Here is a 19,855-nt window from a genome sequence, read left to right as displayed (position 1 = left end):
TGAAGGGCACAAGAAGGTGATGAACTGGGAGAGGTGAGAAACATTGCACTCGTCCTACAGTGAACAGCAGAGCAGCAGCACTCATGGGTGCTGGGTCATCTCTGAAATGATCCTTACTGCATCCATGGGGCTGGCATGTCTCAGTGCTTGGAAAAAGAATGATAGTCAGGAAGTTTAGGTTTTGCTCTCCCATCTATGGGGTGCTTTTTGCATTGGTCAGATCTATTCTGCATTCACTGGTATACCAGCAGTGTTGATCTTTACAGAGTTCATGTCCTCAGCTTTGTAAAAGGATCAGGATTTAACTCAATAACAACAATTCCAATAAAAATAGTAGTGGGATTGTAGGGCCTTGGGCTCTGCTGCAAGTGCCAGGTGCTCTTTTAAATTAACTACTAGTGTTTCCACTATTGGTGCCATGAACCTCATGAGCTGAGGCAGCACTGGGACAGGTAGCCCTAGACTGTCTCTGAGTCTTCAAAATCTGAGGAGCCTGACCCCACAGTTCATGAAGCCAAGGGGAAGGCTGCGTTAACTTAAGAGATCCTAAGGGGAAAGAAAACACATGGAAAGGCTTCAAATACATCACTGTGGAATGATGATGGAAATGCACCATTGTGGAAATATGTCATAAGAATGACTAAATCCCCAGCATGAGGCCAACAGCAACATTAAGGTGGTGAAAAGCATTTCACTTATTCCCATGCTTCCAGGAGCAATTGGCATCCTCGAGCCCTGCAGAGGGATCACGAAGGGAATACAACCATTTCTTTACACTGGACCAGCCATGAAGGCTCACCGGCTGTGTTTGAACTAGCAGCTTCTGTAAAAGTGGTATCCATTAGAGCATTCCTCACCACGCTGAATTGTGGAAGAGAGAACTAAAAGTTAAACTAAGAGGGCTAAGAGGAAAAAAGCATGTTATTGTCCAAGATGTGAAATGAGAAGGGAAGCCAGTGAGAAATGTGCAAATACACTGTTTGAAATGGCAAGATCCCTAGCGAAGTTATTATACCAACAGACTTGTTTAGAAAGAGAGAGGTTGCTACAGCAAATGGAAGAAAAGGAGGAGAAAGTGAATCAAAAATTTAAAGGAACAAGGCTTCAAAAGCACGCCAGAGCAGGATGGCATGTGGGAAGTAGCACATCGAATCAAGTGTGACCATCTTGCTGAATCTGAAATAGCATAGGTTTTCAGAAGTCATTACCAACTTTGTGAATATCAAATAATCGGAGTCTGCTGACTACGTTCCCCATAATTCCATTCTGATAGGCCATCCTGTCCTGGACATCTCAGCCACCTTCTCTATGACAAAGCAGTTCCAAAACATCAGCCACTGCAGAAAAATCTTGGCTGAAGCATAAGGCAGCACTTAACGGTGGGATGAGATGACCATCTCTTCTTCACCAGGCCCTGAGATCTCCCACCACAAAGCAGCATTCCCAGCATGTTTTCCCCAGGCACATAAGCTTGTGGAAAGAAAAACTCTCCCAACCGGAAACAGCAAATTAGGATAACATGATCTCTTATTTGTGATGTCTCGCCTGAGCATCCCAGACACGCGCCACGCTGACGCCATCTCTGCAACCCAACCAAGATGGGAGCAGGCTGGGAGGAATAGATAGAGAGAAGAATAAATAAACCTGAAGGACATATTTGTGGCATGACTCGGAAGGAAGAAAAGCAAAAATTTCATAGAAATAGAGTACAAGGAGGGGAGAAAAAGCCTCCCTTATGCACCAGAGCTGCTCGGGGGACACAGAATTAAAAATAATGTTGATTCCTGACCTATGATATCTTGGAAAAATAGCCCCAAACCCTTCCAGGCTGTCCAAATTCCGAGAGCTAACGTCAGCCCTATTCAGAGGGATATTCCTGCTGCCTCTCTTCTGGAGACATCATGTTTTTCTGGCTGTCGCCTGCTGTTCCCTTGACACTAGCAACATTTTTTGGTCAACCCTTAATTATAAATAACTAATTTCCTCCATTGAAAGATTTGGATGGTTCAGAGTTGTGTTAAGGGTAGGGGGAGCAGTCCCAGCATGGAGATGCTCAGATGGATGGAAGAGGAGAGGAAGGGACTCCGCCCACCATGGCAAAGAAAGCATCACATTCTGCCGGCATCCCCAACAACACGAGCAAGACCAAAACGACCCTAGAATGGGCAACTCTGATTCCCCTCAAACCCTCTTTTCCATTGGCATTCCTAGCTGAGACAAGGAGCATGCAACTGGCGTCTTTGCCTGTCACTTACTGCCAAGGTCATGCTCTCCCTCCTTTTCGGCGCTTCTGTGATTTTCCCTGGGGATGGCAGAGAAGCTTTTGGTCTCCATGAAAGAACCAAATGACAGACTTCTCCTCTGCTCCCTGAATAGCTTCCCAGCTCTTCCAAGATTGGAGAATTCTGAACTAGATGATATTTATGTGCCGTGGGTGCTGCAAACTGACACAGAAGCACAGGGAAAGCCAGAAGGATACGTGGGGAGGGGGGGAAAAATAATGAGGAAAAAAAAATCACCCAAGAAATAACACCCTCTTTGCACAGAGAATAAAGGAGAAGACAGAAGAGAGGCATAAAATGTCTTCAGTTTTGCAGACATTTCTCCAGGAGCATAAATAAACTCGGTGAGCAGCTAGAGCCACTTGGGCCTGGGGAGTATGTGCACCCCTGGGAGAGTGCAGCTCTCAAGAAGAGTATATGCAACAGTGGATGGAGAGTAAGGTAGGAAAGGTCATAACCTGCCATTGCCATCATGGACATGAACACCATTTGGAATGGTGATGTTTGAAGGACTGAGTCCAGATACGAGGGCTTCCATCATGCCAGTGCTCAGCAGCACTCACCTACGGCACTGCTAACTGAATGATGCTAGTGAATAATCTGACTGCAAGGAAGGCTTAGGTACTGTGTGAACACTTGTAGAACTCATGGCTGCTGGAGAAGCAGGATGGGGAAGCCTAGATCTTGCACTGTTCTACAGCAGTACAGTGGAGCAGCACTGATGCTTCTGTGGTCTTTGTAATTGGTCACGAGCACAGAACTGTGTATGGGACAGGATGTACTGTCACTGTATGAAGTTTCATACAATCAGTGAAGGAGATGAAAACAGGAAGTCCAGCAGCTTCCATGACTGTCTCCAAAGAGGTGTGGATTCAGAGACCCGTAAGTGCAGCTGGAAGGGGCTTCCACAGGTCACGTAGTCTGACCTCTTAAGGTACAAAACATGTCTAATTACATGAAGTTGCTCAGGGCTATGCCCAGCTGAAAGCTGAACAGCTCGAAGGACAGAGGTTTCATTACCTCTCTTGGAAATCTATTCCACTATTTAGTTGCTTTCATGGAAAAAAAAATCCTAACACCTAATCTAAATTCCTGATGCTCTAATGAAGGCTTGAAGACCCAAAGATTCCATTCTAAGCAGCTGAAAAAATCATACTTTGTTCCAAGCCTCCAAGGAAAGCCTTCACATCCTTTCTTGTGTGTTTACTTGCACCATTTTTTCTTAATCCATGAGGGAGGCAGAATCTTTCTACTCATGGTTATAAGTCGAGGTCTGTGTTGACTTAGCCAATACAGAAGACTTGGTGTTCTTCAGCAAGCAGCAATTTCTGGCAAAAATAACAGGAATGCTGCTGGTGCAGAGGTGGGAAAGAGCAAAAGGATTTGCTAATCTACTGGTTGGTTGAATGGGCAAACTCTTAATCTGATTTTGTTTAAGTTGAGAGAAGAGAAGCAAGAGCAGCAAAAAGTCTTGGTGCCATAAAAATGGCCATTGGAATGACCAAGGAAAGGCAGAAAATGGCACTTCTGAATGAAAAGCAAGACCAACATGTACCACGCAGCACCATAAATCAAACTGAATTCTCTGGGTATTGCAGAGGATACAGTGTGTAATGCCACAGGAATTAAACTGCAATGCAAAAATAGAATTCTTTTCCCTGTAGGCTTTTCAGAAGGGATGTGGGAGTGGGGTTGAATGGAAATTGTCCAAGTGCCCTCCATGGACAGCTGGAAAATACTTGAGACACAGCCAGCTCCAGGCTAACTATCCAGCCTAATGAAGTCACAGGGGATTCTGCTTTCATGTCTCTCATCCACCGCACCGAAATTCCTACTCCTGCCAAGCAGGGAGGATCCTTTCTTTCCCCAAACCTCTTCTTGACAAATGAGGAATCCCTCAGACTTCCAAGGAACATGAACCAGCCTGCCAGTAACTTGTGCTGACAGCATGCTCCCCCAGGGCAGCAAAGGGTTAACACAAGGTGTTAAAGACAAAGAGCCACGACTCAGCCGGTGAAGGCAGGTGTTGAGCCAAGTGGCATGAATGTAATCGGGGGCAGACTCTGCATTCTCCATCTCATTAGTGAAGAGATGCTCCTCCATATGGTGAGCCGAAGCAAAGATCTTCCATTCATCCCTGCCATGCCTCTCCCTGCTGGCGACTCCATAAGGAATCTAAAGAGGTACTCTGCCAAACTCAGGCTTGCATACACAAATCTTCCTTGGATTTGGGAATCCTCGTTCCTATTCCCAGCACGGGAAATCTCACGTGATGTGTAACCAGAAGTCTTCCTGTTAAGGCTCTTCAACTCCACAAGACCTCAAACCTTTGAACTCTGACTCCAGCCCAGCACTATGCTGCCATGCCACAAGCATCACTGCTGGCATAATGCAGCTTAAGAAGGCAGCTCAGTCATCTGGGCATCTAGCAGTACAGGCAGACATGAAACTTGTCTGAGGGGCAAAGGAAAGCTGGAGGAAAAGACAGACCACTCCCTGGGCTGACAGGAGGCACAGCACCACTGGCAGGAAGCCCTCTGTAATCCTTGGGAGTCCCTCATCAGCTTCATTGTGCGTTGGACTCCAGCACAAGAATCCAAAGCCGTTTGCGGTGTGCAGAGGATGAGAGCATCTCATTACGTCTTGTGTTTGCCTGGGAAGACCAACCCTGAGGCACTGGTAGCATTGGTCAAAGAGTAGCAAGGAGCAGCCATCACTAGCAGCATTGTGTGAGAGACGGTTCAAACTTCTCGCGAAAGTTTGAGTATCCAAATGTCAGCAAGGATGGCAGGCCAAAATGCTCCTATATGAGGACCGTGGGCTTCAGGGTTTCCTTCCCCAAGAGTAATTCCTGTTGCAGTCAGACTGAGGAAAGCCTCAGTCTCTGTGTGAGATGTGGATTTGGCTTTGGGACTGAAGAAGCAGCAGCAGATGCTGCAGGGGCAGAGCTGTACTGGCACAGCTGCAGACAAGATCATAACAAGGGTTGTGGTTCGAGACTGCGCCCCCTCCGTGCAGATGTACTGGGCACAGAGAGCAGAAGGCTGAGGACCATAGCACACAACAGATCCACTGCCAGCTACATCAGATGGGAGCATGTAACTTCCTGAGGTCAAATTTGGGTAAAAAAGAACAATACCATCAGTGTCAGACTAGAAAGCCCTGCAGGGCGCTTTGCCCTGAGATAGGCTGAAGAATAAATGCTGCTCACAACAGCACGATCCAGTTATTCCTGGAAGTGCTCACTAACAAAATTCTTTAGTAAATCATCACTGCACCAGCAGAAGCCAATACTATTTTAGACAGGGTTTTGGTAAGCAGTGTAAGAATTATGAAAGAGCTGATGAAAGAAAGAAAACTTGTCCTGAACTAATTATGGCTTGATTGAGATTAATTTAGATGGAGGAATAAAGACAGTTCTTGAACTAAGAATGGAAAAACAGGACCGAGCAGCAGGCATTTCTGCATTGGAGAGGCTGGGAGAGCAGGGTAAAATGGGAATTCCCTGAAGTCAGGCTGACTCCAGTGAAAACAAAGAGCAAAAGACCCTTTCAGAAATAAGAAAAGCAACAGAAGAAACGAGGAGGTCTGCTCAGCAGGGAAAGTGGGGCTGAAGATCAGTTTAACTGAGATTAAACTGCAGAAATCAAGGCGTTCACAGATAAAACTCAGTGGATATTTGCAGTGGGAGGCTGAGGAAGTGCCACCCTGAATCCAGAAGGACTGACATGGGGCATGTGACTGGAGAACAGCCATTGCGATACATCATTGGTGTCTGTGAAGTTGAACAAAGATCACAACAAAATAGGCTGATCCACTTGTCCTCGTGCTGACAGACTTTAAATCCACCTGCAAATCTCAATAGACTTCCAACTTTCAAGGTCTCCAAGTCATTACTTACACCCTCCCACCCCGCTTCCAAAAAATAATGGAAATTGATGGTTGGATGGAGCTGAGAGTCTGTATTTGAAATCCTGTTTCACCAAGAACAGAGCCACAAATTCATAACTTCTTCCAGCATTTCAGCCCTAGAGCATCGTTTGCTTCTGCCAAACAACCAAGGTCTACATACACTTGAAAGTTCATATAAAATAAGCCGAATGTTTCCCAAAAAGGTCCCGCGGGTGCCTGGCTTTGAGTTTGTGCTAGAGCTACCAATTCACCCCGTGAACCTTCCTCCTTACCCCCTCAGGGAAGACTAACACATGCAACTCCCATAAACTTCCTGGCTTATGTGACAATTCTTGTGTTGCTTAAGTATAATGGACCATCAACTTTCCCCTGGGATAAATTTGTCCCAGCAATCTGTGTTTTAGTGCTCTACATCTTGAGGGAGTTGATAGCGTTTGGGATTTATTTTAATGGGAGTTGGTAGCTGTGATCAATTGTAGGAGCTCTATTTCCACGGAAATGGGTATTTAATAGATTTTTGAAAATGGTAGTTATTGACCCAATGGGCCTTAATGGCTTAAAACCCATCTGATTGTAGTATGTAAGAGTAAATGCATATGATTTTCAAATTAATACTGGAATAGGTAGTAAAAACCCTTTAAATTGCAGGGACGTGGTCAATAGGGAGTTTCCATTTGCTTGTTTGGCCTTTCTATTTCTATCAGCATGAATCACGGCCATCTCTTCCTCAAAGAGACTTCCAATTTCCTCACAAGTGAGATCATCTTAAAACATGCGACACATCTGAGCCCCATTGAAGTAGGAGGACATCTTTCATTAGGGGAGAGCCAGGCTTTCAGAACAGCTGGCCTCTTGTGGTGGGAGCAGAGGACATGTGGAGCATCTCATCCTCCCTGGCCACACGCACTGTCCCTTGTTTCCTGCAAGCAATAGAAGTCAAAGGACCCCTGGGATTCAGCTCAACCTACAGGTTCTCACTTGAGGATCAGGCACTCAAAGTTTCACGTAGAAAACTTGGTTCATTTGGAGGTTAGCATGTCCCAAAAATTTAAATAGGAGTGAACTCTAAAGGAACTCCAAACCCACAAGGTGAAACGTGGATTTAAAGTTTTTCCAGCCCCGCAGCTCTCCAATATCTTCAAAGCCTCAGCAAAGGCTGCAATCACTCCCAGCTTTGTACTCATCTCCTGACTGCAGGAACGTAGATACCGAATTTTTTATTTGTCTGAAACCAGCCTGTGGGTTCAAGCTTTGCAAAGAGCGTCGTGAATTGGAACAGGCTGCCCAGAGAGGCTGTGAGGTCTCCTTCTCTGGAAGGATGCAGAACCCTCCTGAACCTGTGTGATCTCCCGTAGGGAATCTGCTTTAGCAGAGGGGTTGGTCTTGATGATCTCTAGAGGCCCTTTCAAACACCTATAATTCTGTTATTCTGAGGTATCATCACTGCCAAACCCAGGAGAGTCCAAGCCAAATATCCAGCAACAACATCATGAATACGCAAGCCTGCAAAAGGGATGTTGTCTCTCCCATTCCCTCTTACACTCTCTTTCACAAACCCAACAAAGAAAGTTCTGAACAGCAAGTCATTGGAAAGGAGACAAATATTGTCATTCACTGCTAGTCTTCCAGCCCTGTAAGGCGGTTCCCTGTGTCATCCCTGAGGCAGTCCATAATGCATCCTACCCCTGAAAGTATCCATACTCTGAGAGCATGCAAAGAAGGAACAATGCCCATGGCCAAGTGTAGCTCCGTCTGAGTGCATGACTGTTAGGACCCTGATGGGCTGGGCTTTCCACCCTGTGTCCTGTGCTGACCCCTCACTTGTAGCAGACACTAAGGATGTTCAGTCAGTTGCGTTGGCTTGTAGAGAACCACCCTCTTTCACCCAAGGTTTATGCTTAAGGCCATCTGCAAAAGTGAAAAAGCCCCTGCAGACCTACCAGGGCTGCACGGGGACTGGTCCCAGGGAAGAAGAGTGGAGCTGACATCATGGGATGTCACCACCTCCAAAGAGAGGGAAAGAGAGCTGGGTGCGTGAGGGGAGTTAATGGGAAGTATGTGAGAGAAGCAGAGCAGGAGACCCGGATCAGGAATAGGTGGGGAAGGCAAGAGCCTTGCAGACAACACAGCAGCAGCTTGGCAAGGCCAGGAGCCCAGCATCTTTGCACGTGGTTCTGCTCCAAATCCCAGCACGGGCAGCAGCGTGGCTCCAGCACATGCCAGCACGCCTCGGAAAGCTGTCCCCTGCCTGGCTGAGCACCCGCTGCCTTTTCCCAGTGTTGATGCTGGCTGCTGAGCCACCCGCGTTACACAGAACATGTGTGAAGGAACATGTTTGCAGCCCCTTGCGGTTTTGCGAGGCAGAATTCAACAGTGGCAAGTTATTGTAGAGCAGGCTCCAAGCTAAACAAAGCCAGGTATGGTTCAGTTTCTGCCTGGGTTGTTTGTTTCAAAGAAAAATAGAAAACTTCCAGGGCCAGGGCTGAGACTTGCAGTGCTCTTTCCCTGTCTCAGACAGTACAGATAAGCTTGGTCCCCATCTAAACCGCAGGTGATCTGTTGTAAATCAGCTCTCTCTTCCTTTCTGCCAATGAACGAAGTAGCAGTCCAGGTGCAGGGAGGTGTCCCCAGGAGCCTGAAGCAGGATAACACTAGTGGGTGCAAGGCTCCTGCTGCTGCTGCTGCTGCTGCATGGGGAGCCAGCTAAGGGCTGGGGCAAATTGTGCAGATAGCAGTGCCAGCTCATGCCGTGCATTTAGTCAGGCCTGAACAGCTTCATTTCCTTTCATTAAATGCCTCTTAACCACCCAGGGTCTAGGAGGCAGCAGAGCAGAGCCGTAACACTGCATTGCTGCACAAGATGGCTAGGATTTTCGTGCCTCAGTTTCCCCATCTGAAGAGCTGGAATTACCCCTCCCCACAGCACAGGCAGGTGGGCACCTCAGAAAGACAACATTTGCTGTGTGGGTGAAGGACCTTTCCCAGGGTTGGTAGCAGTGGGTGAATTTGCTGAGCAAGGATGAATTTGCTCATTGAAGGGCAAATACTCTTGGTGTTAGTCCAGAAGGAGATCAATACGGAGAAAGAGAGGAAAATAAATATATTCAGTCCAAACATCCCCCCCTCTTCTTAAATAAGTAAACAAGGAGGGGAAAAATCAAGTCCCCAGCCCCCAACTTATTTTTAGGCCCAGGCAATTGGGTATCCCAGCCGGAGTGCATACAAGCCAGCATTCTAAAAATGCCTTTCTCGCGAATGTGAAAAGGATGCAAGATAATTCTTTGGGGGAAGTTTTGTAATGTAACAGCCCTACTTTAACCACAAACAAGAGAAACACCAAGGCTACCACTGCTCCCTTTCCCGGAGCCCTCCGCCTTGCTCAGTTCTGGTGGGCTCGGGCTGCATTGGATCCATCCTTCTCCCCACATCACCCTCTGCAAAGGGACAATTTGATTTCCTATATAACGGTGTCAGCAGAGCCAAGGCAAACTAAAAATGGTATGCTCGCTCAACAGCTCCAGTGTCCGCGGCGCAGCCTGCCAACCCAAACGTGCATCAATCATCCACAAGAGCCCATCAGCATGGGGTTGATGGAGTCCCACCAGCATGCTGCCAAGCACCCTGCTGGGTCATTTCCTGGGATCTCAGCTGCACACGGAGGGATGAGTAGGAACCCCAGGGAGTGCTGAAAAGCTGGAAACAGAGTGACTCCCCCCCTTCCCCAGCCCAGCCCTTGGACACATGCTGTTCCTTCACAATTGTTGTCTGGATTCAATCAGCCCCCAGGATGGTGGTATTGCTAGAACAATAGCTCACATCTGGATGGGTTGTTTTCCCTGAAAGCGTCTGGGCTCCTACAGCTGCTGGGCAGGGATTGCTGCTCCCGCTCACACGCGGATCGGGTTGTCCTCCTGCACAGCTCCAGCCACCTTGGGGCACCGGGCAGGTCTCTGGGAGTTTGTGCTACCCTTCCCTTTGCCAGCCCGAACTGGAGGTGTTACATCCTCTTTCTCACAGCTTCAGGAGAACAGATGCCCTGAAAGCCCTTTGGGATGCTCAACTCATACCCTGATGTATGATGAAGTTTGGGAGACCTCCCTCCTCCAAGAGCCTGGAAGAGAGGCCAAAACAGAGAGACAAGCACATCCAACTCCTGTAAGAGACAAGGACGGACAACTGCAGCCCACAGCAGGGAAGGAGCAGCTCTCACAGCAGACGGGAGATCGGATGGAAGAAATAGGACATCTAAGCAAATGAAACACATCCCACGGGGAAGGTGAAGGCAGCAGTTGGAGGCTGAGGTGAGCAGCCCCCCAGCAGTACCTGGGGATGACATGAGTGCAGACACACCGCAGGGCTCAGGAAGTCACACTGACCAAGAGCAGAGCCCATTTTCTTACCACTCCCTCTCAGACTTCATTGCTCCTCAAAACACAACTCTACTGTTGGGTTCATCTTTGGCACAACATAACAGATGCAAAGGATGTGTTAAGTGCTTTCTGATGTATTTGGGCTGAGAGGATCAAAAGCAAATTAGGGGGTTTTGACCCAAACCAGGACTCTGGGTGAACTCAGCCCTGGCTATTTGTCACTTTATGAACAAGCACCTCGGTGGGCATCCTGTTCTCAGGATGCAACAACCAAGGACAATCCCATCCATCTTTGCCAAGTTTTGAAATTAGTAATCAATAAGAAGAGCCCAGAGAGAGTGGGCTCTCTTTCCCGTTCAGCTTTTTTATGAGCTCAGCCTGACCTCTCTCATGAAACTTTAAAGAACCTACCAAGGAATCCATCAGGCTCCAGCAAAAAGCCCTGTTAATTACTGCACCTGCCCAGCCCCAGTGGGCCTACCAGCCTGGGGAAGTGGCCACCAAGACCAGTACTGCTACCTTTGGGGTTCCCTCTGGGGTTCCCAAGATGCCCATCTCTTTACCACCTTGCTTACAGCCCCCAGACCTGAGCCCAGCACTTGTGGACTGCTCGCTATTCTGGCTCAGGTTTCCTGTAGCCAGGAAAGGAGAATTGCTGAGTGATAGTTCATTCTTGGGGCCTGTCCACAAGAGACACTCGGTGAGGTTAATCTGGATTAGTGCTTGAAGAAACCGCTTAAACAGCAGGAGGCTCCCCAACAGCCCTAACCCAATTAAGCATCTCTCCCTGAGGAAGGCAGGCTGGCTAAGCCCACATTAAGGCCCATCAAGCGTCCTGTTGATGAGATAGATCCTAACATCACAGCTGTGGCCATCCCAGAGGAGGCAAAACTGAATTTGCTACTCTGGAAACAAGGGGTTGGCAAAAGAGAAGGGAAAATGTGGGGCAGGGAGCATGCTAGAGAGCCCCATTCAAGCTCTGCCCCTCAGCTTCCTGCCCTGTGGTTTTCAGGGCCATACCAGAGGAGGCTCTTTGTGCCTGTGGCTGTCCTGAACAGCAGCACCTCCACCACCAATGCTTCTGCTTACTGTGTTATTTCTGTTCCTTCTGCTGGTACCCAGGCTGCCCTCCAGTTGCTCTTTTCACACACACTGTGTCACACACCAGGCTCACAGTGTAACTGCCCAAGGGGGGCCCATACTGAGTGTTAATTGCTGTTAATGAGCTGTTGCTGCTTGCCTTCCTAGAGCGCCAATTACAACAACACTCGAGCTCTGTAAGAAGATGATGTCTGCAGCAAATGAACACAAACTTACTCCGGGACCCTGGCATTACACTGCCAGCAGCTCCTGGAAAAGCAGGAGGAGCTGGGTGCAGGATGACAGCTGGCAGTTCTCCTGCTATATCTGTCCCCTTGTTCTTTGTATGGTCAGTCGTGTTCTTGACTTGCCGTCCACATCTCCTGCCATGGTCATAAGAAAGGCTCAGTACCACTGTCTGGCTGCGTGCACACCAACACTGCCATGGGCTCAGCACAGCTCCCTGCCCCACAGCCTTGCCACTCTTCCTTCCAAGCCTCATCTGCCTGCTGTGCTATTGATATTGGATGACACTACGCATGGCCAATATGCTGGAACCAAACATAGCTCTAGAAGTGTACAGAGGTTTTCACCAGCTGAGAAGCACTAGAGCTGCCTCTGCTCTCTCCAACAATCAGATCAGCCTCTCTCAAAGATGCAGACATAGAGAGGTGAGGGCTATTCTAAAATGGCAAAAGCTTTTACACGTGCATAAAGTCATGCAAGCCAAGGTATTGGGGCCCTTCACCAAAACAATAGCATCTGTCGACAGCACTAAGTAAGAAATTGTCCAGTGTCTCACGCTGACTTTCTCCTTTGGATTATTTTTGGCAGTGCTGAGAAGCATTCGCATCCAAACCACTGCTTTAGAGAGCCTTGAAATAAAATATGGCAGAGCTGATTCACCACACAGAAACCCAAAGCTCCGTTGTGCCACCTTGACCCGAAAGGAGTCATCCAACAACATGTTTCCCCCTGCCCATCTCCATCAAAGACAACACCACGCTGTCCCCAGCCACAGCTCTTACCTCCAGGCACCTGGCTCCTGTCGTGCTGCCTTTCCTCAGTTTGTTAAGTTTTATTTTCTGTTATTCCTCCCGTTTTGGCTTCCACCCTAAAAATCCTCCTGCAAGTTTCCCAGCTGCCCCGCTCCTCATAAACACTCATTTAAGCATAATGCTTTATGGCCAAATGCCTGCTTGTGTATTTTGGGATGAATCCCCTGACCCGTAGGAAGGGCACCAACCCAACCAGCTCACCTCACCTCGCCGCTTCCCAGACTCATACTAGTAATCTCCCATGAAACAGCAGGGTACAAATTCAGGTTGTACCTACCCCAAACACCATGGTACCCATGCAGGCAGGGGAAAAAGAGCTCAGGAGCTCAGCAGCACCAGGATCGTAGAGTCATAGAATCTTAGGATGGCTTGGGTTGGAAGGGACCTCAAGGATCATCAAATTCCAGCCCCTCTGCTGCAGACAGGATTGCTAGCTGCTAGATCATGTACTAGATCACATTGCCCAGAGCCCCATGCAATCCATGCCCCCAGATTTCCCAACCACCATGCAAGATGGATTTCCCCTTCAGAGATTTGCCCACAGTCCCGTCTTGTCTGCAGACCAATGAGGGCTGCAGAAAGAAAAATTGCAAAAGTTTTGTTATTTCCGTAGTGTTCCCATTTTCCCACAGAAGCAAGGTTTTTGTTTTGTTTTGTTTTGTTTTGTTTTGTATGTTGGTTTTTTGCTTTGTTTAGTTTAGTTTTTTTCTTTCCCAACTTTCAGGGGAAAATCCTGACAAATGGAAGCCCTGATTCATACCAGCAAAAATTCAGCCTTTTTAAATTTAGGTGGAGCCCTTCTTGTCCGAGGATGAAAACATTCCTCTAGCTGCACACAGAGGGTGAGGACAGAGCCTTGGCCATGTCTCCATTAAGTAGCAAAGCCTCTTCTGGTGGCCAAGTGGCAGTGGGCGGCTATCCTGAGCAGCCATGTGGCAGGCAGCAGAACCGCTCACCACACCAATAATGAGGAACATCATGATGTTCTGATCATTATTAACATTATGATGAATCTGATAGGCACAGGCCATCAGATTTCATCCCAGGGTGGGAAAACATCTAGGGGTCACGTCTGGTGCCATGGCTGAGGAGGAAACACTGAGAGAAGGGCTCCTCGTCCTCCCCCTGTGCTTCCTCAGATGGTGAGAAAAGCTCAGGAATGGATGAAGACACCCATTGCCACTGTCCTGGTTATGGGCACCTGCTTCCTGCATTCCCACTGGGGGATCAGGAGCTGGCTTGGGAATGAAGATGTGTTTGTAGCAACAGCCCAGCTGCTCCCACAGCGTGGAGAATAGAAGGGAAGGAGAAAATCCAGAGGAACTGCATATCTCTAACCCCTCCCCTGAATGTTGCTCTCCCTTGGGGAGAAGAGAGATGCGTGCAGAGTCCCCATGGCAGCAGGTGCCCTCATGCCCTAGCACCATGCACAGAAGCTCCATTAACGCATTTTGCACCCATGGTACCTGCAACGTCCCCCAGACAACCCTCACAGTTCACAGCCTGGTTCCCTACCTACCTGTATGGCGAGTCAGGGTCGAAGCAGGTCCTGGTGACATCGGTAGCCCGTGGGTCACAGCAGTCGCCATCATCAAAGTCATCCAACATGTTGTTGCACTCCATGTGGCAAACACCGTCGCGGCGCTTCCAGGAGAAGCAGCGCCCGGGTCGGCGGCAGTCCCCGCCATCATAGCCGGTCAGTGGGTGCTCACACTCAGGGTCGCAGCGCTCGTTGCCCACCTTACTGGGCTCACAGCCCAGCAGAACGGCACGGCGGCGCAAGGACGAGTTGCGCACCTCCAGCAGGCTGAGCTGCCACGAGATGTTGTAGGGGCGGAAGGCCTCGCTCAGCGCCCGGTGCTGCCGCCACACCTGCTCACGGCTCACCGTCGGCCGCCCGCCGCTGTCCTCGGCCAGGCTGACCACACGGTACCGCACCACCTTGGCACCGCGCAGCGGCCAATGCTGGTTGTAGTGGGAGACCAGCTCCACGTTGTCGCACGCCGTCTGCCCGCAGGCTGGAGGACCGAACGGATGGAGGATGGGGGGTACGGCGGGGGGCAGGACCCGGCGCCGGGGTAGCGAGGCTTCACGGAACGGCACCCACTGTTGCTCCAAAGTGTCCAAGCCGGCGGCCAGCACTGGAGAGCCGCTGGGCACCTCTTCAAGGAAAGCTCGCTGGAGCTGTGCTTGGGGCAGCGCATCCTGCCATAAGGCCAGCCCGGCCACATGTCCCCGAAAAGCATGAGCGTCCCCCCAGGCGTCCCCTCCCAGCAGCAGGGTGCGGCAGGAGGCCATGAAGGCACTGTGCAGGGGCCCTCCCTGCCCATCAGTGCGGCCCACCCGCACCCCATCCACATAGAGGGCCATCCAGTGCCCGTCATAGCTGGCGGTCAGGTGGGTCCAAGTGTCCGGTTGGTAGCGATGGGACCCTGTCACCTCGGTGGCGGCGGCCGCTCGGTCTGTGCGCAGGGAGAAGAAGAAGCGGGCATCCTGCTTGCCACCCAGGCGCAGGGCACGGATGCCCAAAGCCCAGCCCTTATTGCTGGCCGTGTGTGAGCAGTTGTCGAAGACTCCTGCAGAGGGGATGGGTTGGAGAGAAAAGAGGGAGGTGGTGAGAAGTGGAGAGCGTTGCTGCTCTGTGAGCATCCTTGTGGCATGCCTCTGCCTCCTGCACTGAGATGACTCTTAGGGATATGGAGCACAAAAGAGCAAAGCACATCATCATGTTTCTATGTTCTGGGGTGAAGGAGCAGGGAAGGTTTTCAGAGTCATAGAATCAGCAAGCTTGGAAAAGATCTCCAAGATCATCCAGTCCAACCATCCATCTACCACCAATATTTCCCCACTAGCCCATGTGGTCACATTGAATGAGACACAGGCAAGTAAAGTTGGACAGGGTCTGGACAGTGGGCACTGCTCATTATTTGGGTGAGCAGGCTGAGGAGCCAAGAGTCAGAGCTATGGAAGCTGAGTGGAAAGGGCATGAAGAGCTCAGCCAGTTGGAGAAGAGAGGCCAAAGAGAAAGACATTCCCATAGGAGCATGACTGCAGGCTGGGATGAGACACTGCGCTTTCAAGGATTAGAATAAGTCAATCCAAAGCAAAACATCCTGCGTTCCTGAATCTCCAAGATATCTCAATCTTCCATCTCGCAGATTTCCCTCACCCTGCAGTTAATGGCCACAGGTGGCTGGATGCACCAAACATTACAAACGAACATGAGGACATAATAAATGCTCTCAGTACGACCTTCAGGCTTGTGTCATAGAACCATAGTATGGCTGGGATTGGAAGGGACCTTAAAGGGATCACCCAATTCCAACCCCTGTTATGGGCTGGTTGCCCCCCTCCAGATCAGGCAGCCCAGGGCCCCATCCATGGCTTTGGGAACCTCTATGTATGGGGCACCCACAGCTCTGGGCAGCCTGTGACAGACCCTCACCACCCTCTTGGTGAAAAATTTCCCCCAACATCTACTAGGACCTCCAAGTACTTCTCCACAGGGCTGCTCTCAGAGACTTTTTATTGCAGTCTGTGCATATTTCTGGGATTTGCTTGACCCAAACGCAACACCTTGCACTTGGCCTTGTTGAATCTCACTAGGTTCACAAGGGCCCACCTCTCCAGTTTATCAGAGTTCCTTTGGATGGCATTCCTTCCTTCTATTGTAGCGACTGCACCACTCAGTTTGGTGTCATCCACAAACTTGCTGAGGGTTCTCTCAATCCTATCATCTGTATCACTGATTATGTTAAAGAGCACCAGTCCCAAGATGAGCCCCGGAGGGACACCACTCCTCACTGACCTACACTTGGACGTAGAGACATGGCCACAACCTTCTGTCTGTGACCTCCCAACCAATTCTTTACCAACCAAATGGCCCACCCTTCAAATACATCTCTCTCCAATTTAGAGATAAGCATGTGGTGTGGGACCATGTCAAAGGGATCACATCCAAGGGAACCAGGTCACCACGGTCCCACATATCCTTTCCAGCCCTCATAACCCAGCAGCAAGCTTTACAAAGGTCACTTCAAGCACTGCTGGACCCCAAGTGTTCTTTGTCCTTGTCTCCTCCAAGGAGGACAAGCTGCAGCCAAGTGGTCACAACAACTCCAGCCAAGATGCAAGCAAAAAAACCAGCCAAACACAAAGCCTACATGGACAGATGAGGTTTGGCTCATTTTTGTGTATGAAACCACAGTGCTGGGTGGAAGTGCTGGGACTGCACACTCAAAAGCCATCCTCTAGGATTTGCTCATCACTGGGACAGAGGAAACAGGGCTTGGGATCTCCTCCTGCAGTTCACTCTGTGACAATCTAGGGTGCCCCAAATTTGGTTAAATGCAAGAAGAGAGCAAAAACAGCATTGAGGTGGAGCAGCTTTATGGGGAGAATGGGACCCAGCATCCTTGCAAACACAGTCTGGGTGTGCCCCATAAATTTACAAGTGGCCCACCAAAATGGAAAGAGCCATTGCAGAGGAGATGCAAATCTTGGCATTCACAAGTCTAACTTGGCATCTAGTCTATAGGATGGGAAAGGGGAAACATAACCTGGCTTGTGACTTGTGCCCAGGATTAGAGTGATAATGCTGGATTTAAAACATGCGTTGTTGGCAACACCACAAAAACATGAAAGGAAGCAGCCGTGCTTCAGCACCAATATGCAAAAAGCTGGCCACAAAACTGCCCTGGGGTGTAAAGTTCAGGCAACGGAGACAGAGAAGGAATAAATAACCCTTTTGATTTGACTGCCAGGAGAGTGGTGAAGAAGTGCACAGCTTTATAAGGACCACGCAGAGCATCCTTTCCCCTGGGGCTCCTCCCTGAGCACCAAGCAGCCAGTGCACGATCCCATCCCAGCAGGGCAGAAGGGCTGGAGGTCCTGGTGCCACCTGCACATACAGAACACAGCAGGAAGTGCTCCATCCCTGTCCCCATTACCACGGCCCTGCATTGCCAGCTGCAGGGCGCGGGTGGGAAGCTGCGGGTGACTCAGCCAGCCGGAGGTGCGTGGGGCTGACTCAAAGCCTGGAGCGGGGGATCGTGCCAGTGCCAGTGGTCGCTGTGTAATGACGGGCCCACCCTCCACTAAGGGAAAATTAAACGACAACAAAAGAGAGAAAACTAGCAGGGGAAAATAATGCAAAGCACCTGCAGGGCTGAGCTCCAGGTGCAGACAGCTGTGAAAAGGGTGGGTGGGAGACACTGGCTCAGCTTCCCTATCTGCCACCCATCCGCTCTCCTCTTCTGCATCCCACAGAGAAAAGTCTAAGTGTGGAGCCCAGTGGTAAGCAAAGCAAAGGGGTTCAGTGGAGGGATGGAGAGTGGAGAGGCACAGGCTGCCCAGAGATGTGTGGGTGCCCTATCCTTGCAGACAGGCTGGACGGGGCTCTGAGCACCTGATGGAGCTGTGAGTGTCCCTGTTCAGCGCAGGGAGTGGGGCCAGATGGTTTTTAAAGGTCCCTTGCAACTCAAACTATTCTCAGATTCTTATTGTAGCTCTCCATCACCAGCCCCTGGCTCCTGGGTCGCCGTGAGTTAACCCCACGTGCCATGTCTCTCCGCACGAGGGAGAGAAGCCCCCCTCGGCAACCACGCAAAGAAGGGAAGCCTGGGGGGATGCAGAGCCCGGGGGCGCCGCGCAGCCCGGGCCGGGGCGGTGCGCGAGGTGCGGCTGCCACCGTGCGGCCACCGCTCCCGGGACTCCGCGGGCCGGGGGGGATCCGCCGGGAGCTCCGTGCCCCGAACCCGGGGGAGGCGAGGGGCCGGGAAATACAGCCCTTCTCCCGGTGAGTGCCCGGGACGCGGGGAGAGCGGGATTTGGGGTGTCGGTGGGACGGTACGGGTGCTGTCACCTGTCGCAGGTGAGCAGCTCCGGATCTCGGCTCTGTCCCCGCGTCCCCCCCGCTCCTCCCGGCCTCGCATCGCATCCCTTCCGCCGCATCCCGTCGAGCTTTACCTGCGATGACGGCCGGGTTGCTCTGTCCGCCCTCCGCCTTCACCCACAGCTCCAGGGTGAAACGCTCCCGCGGGATGTGAGGCAGCGCCTCCGGCCGCGCCGCCAGCGTCTCCCGGCCGCCGGCGAAGTACAGGGCGGGGAGCGGCCGGCCCCGGGGGGGGCTCGGCACCCGCGCCGCCCGGCCCCGCAGCCTGCCTTCCGCCTCGCCCCGCGGCTCCTCGCCGCCTCCCCCGGCTGCCCTCGGCCTCCGACCCCGCTGCCTCCCGGAGTCCGGGACTGCGGCTCTGAGCCCCCCCTGAGCCGCTCGGCCAGGGTACAGCCCGTAAGGATGGTGCGGGGGGGCCGCCCGGCGGCTCGGAGCCTCCAGCCCGCACGGCTGAGGGGGGTCGGGGGGCCGGGGGTCCCCGCGGGTCAGGCTGAGCGCCGTCAGCAGCAGCGCGACCAAGGGAGCCCCGCGGCTCTGCATGGCCCCGGGGGAACGGGGGATCGGGGGGCGGCGGCCCCGGGACTGCGGGAGGCTCAGGGGGGCGGCGGGCGGCAGTCGGGGTAGCGCCAGGGCATCCTCCCCCGGTGCCGCTGCCCCCAACTTTTTCCCCGGCGCCGCTCTCCTCCCCTCTGCGGGCCCGGGAGGAGGAGGAGGAGGAGGGAGAGAAGGAGGAGAAGGAGGGGGAGGAAGAGGGCACGGCCGCGGAGACCCCTCTGCCTGCGGCGGGGCCGGAGCTCGCTGCCCGCCGACACCGGGAAGGAGGGAGCCGAGCGCTGCCTGCGGGAGCGGGAGATGCGCCCTTATCTAGAAAGCCCCGAGGCGCTCGGCTCCCCCCGCCGGGGAGGGGTTGGGGGGGTGGGGGGGGGCTGCCTTATTTAAAGATGATTATATCCAATCTAATAAACCCCGAGCGGAGCATCGCCCTCCCCTCCCTCCCTCCGCCTTCCCGGGCGCTGCCCAGGGCGCAGCACCCCGCCGGGACCCGCTCCCCGGTTCGGTTCGGCGCGGCTCGGCCCCGGGCTGGGAGCGGATCAGGGGATGGCAGCGGTGCCGCGGCCGCACCTGCGGACACAGCGCGGGCTGCCCTGCTGCCTGCCCCGTTCGCTGCTCTCCGCGCATCGCCGAGCAGCCCGGAGTGTTTTTCTCTTTTCTTTTCTTTTTTTTTTTTTTTTTTTTTTGTCCTCCCCCCCACCCCCCATC

The 19,855-nt window shown here is 51.7% G+C and overlaps 1 protein-coding gene across 1 annotated transcript in view; it reads right to left on the bottom strand.

The window, feature by feature from the left end:
- Positions 1–19,135, bottom strand: part of PAPPA2 (pappalysin 2) — a 73,813-nt gene extending 54,678 nt beyond the window's left edge. Inside the window, exons 1-2 of the mRNA XM_042874162.1 lie at positions 18,670–19,135; positions 14,222–15,278 (exon numbers count right to left, since the gene is read on the bottom strand). Of these exons, the coding sequence (XP_042730096.1) occupies positions 14,222–15,278; positions 18,670–19,135 (1,523 nt within the window). The remainder of the gene's footprint in view (positions 1–14,221; positions 15,279–18,669) is intronic.
- Positions 19,136–19,855: the final 720 nt, after the last annotated feature.

Source organism: Lagopus leucura, unplaced genomic scaffold (assembly GCF_019238085.1).
Source record: "Lagopus leucura isolate 7727_CA_CO unplaced genomic scaffold, USGS_WTPT01 Super-Scaffold_100009, whole genome shotgun sequence".
Lineage (NCBI taxonomy): Eukaryota > Metazoa > Chordata > Aves > Galliformes > Phasianidae > Lagopus > Lagopus leucura.
Note: the sequence above shows the minus strand (reverse complement) of the source record. Positions and strands in the feature narration are given on the sequence as shown.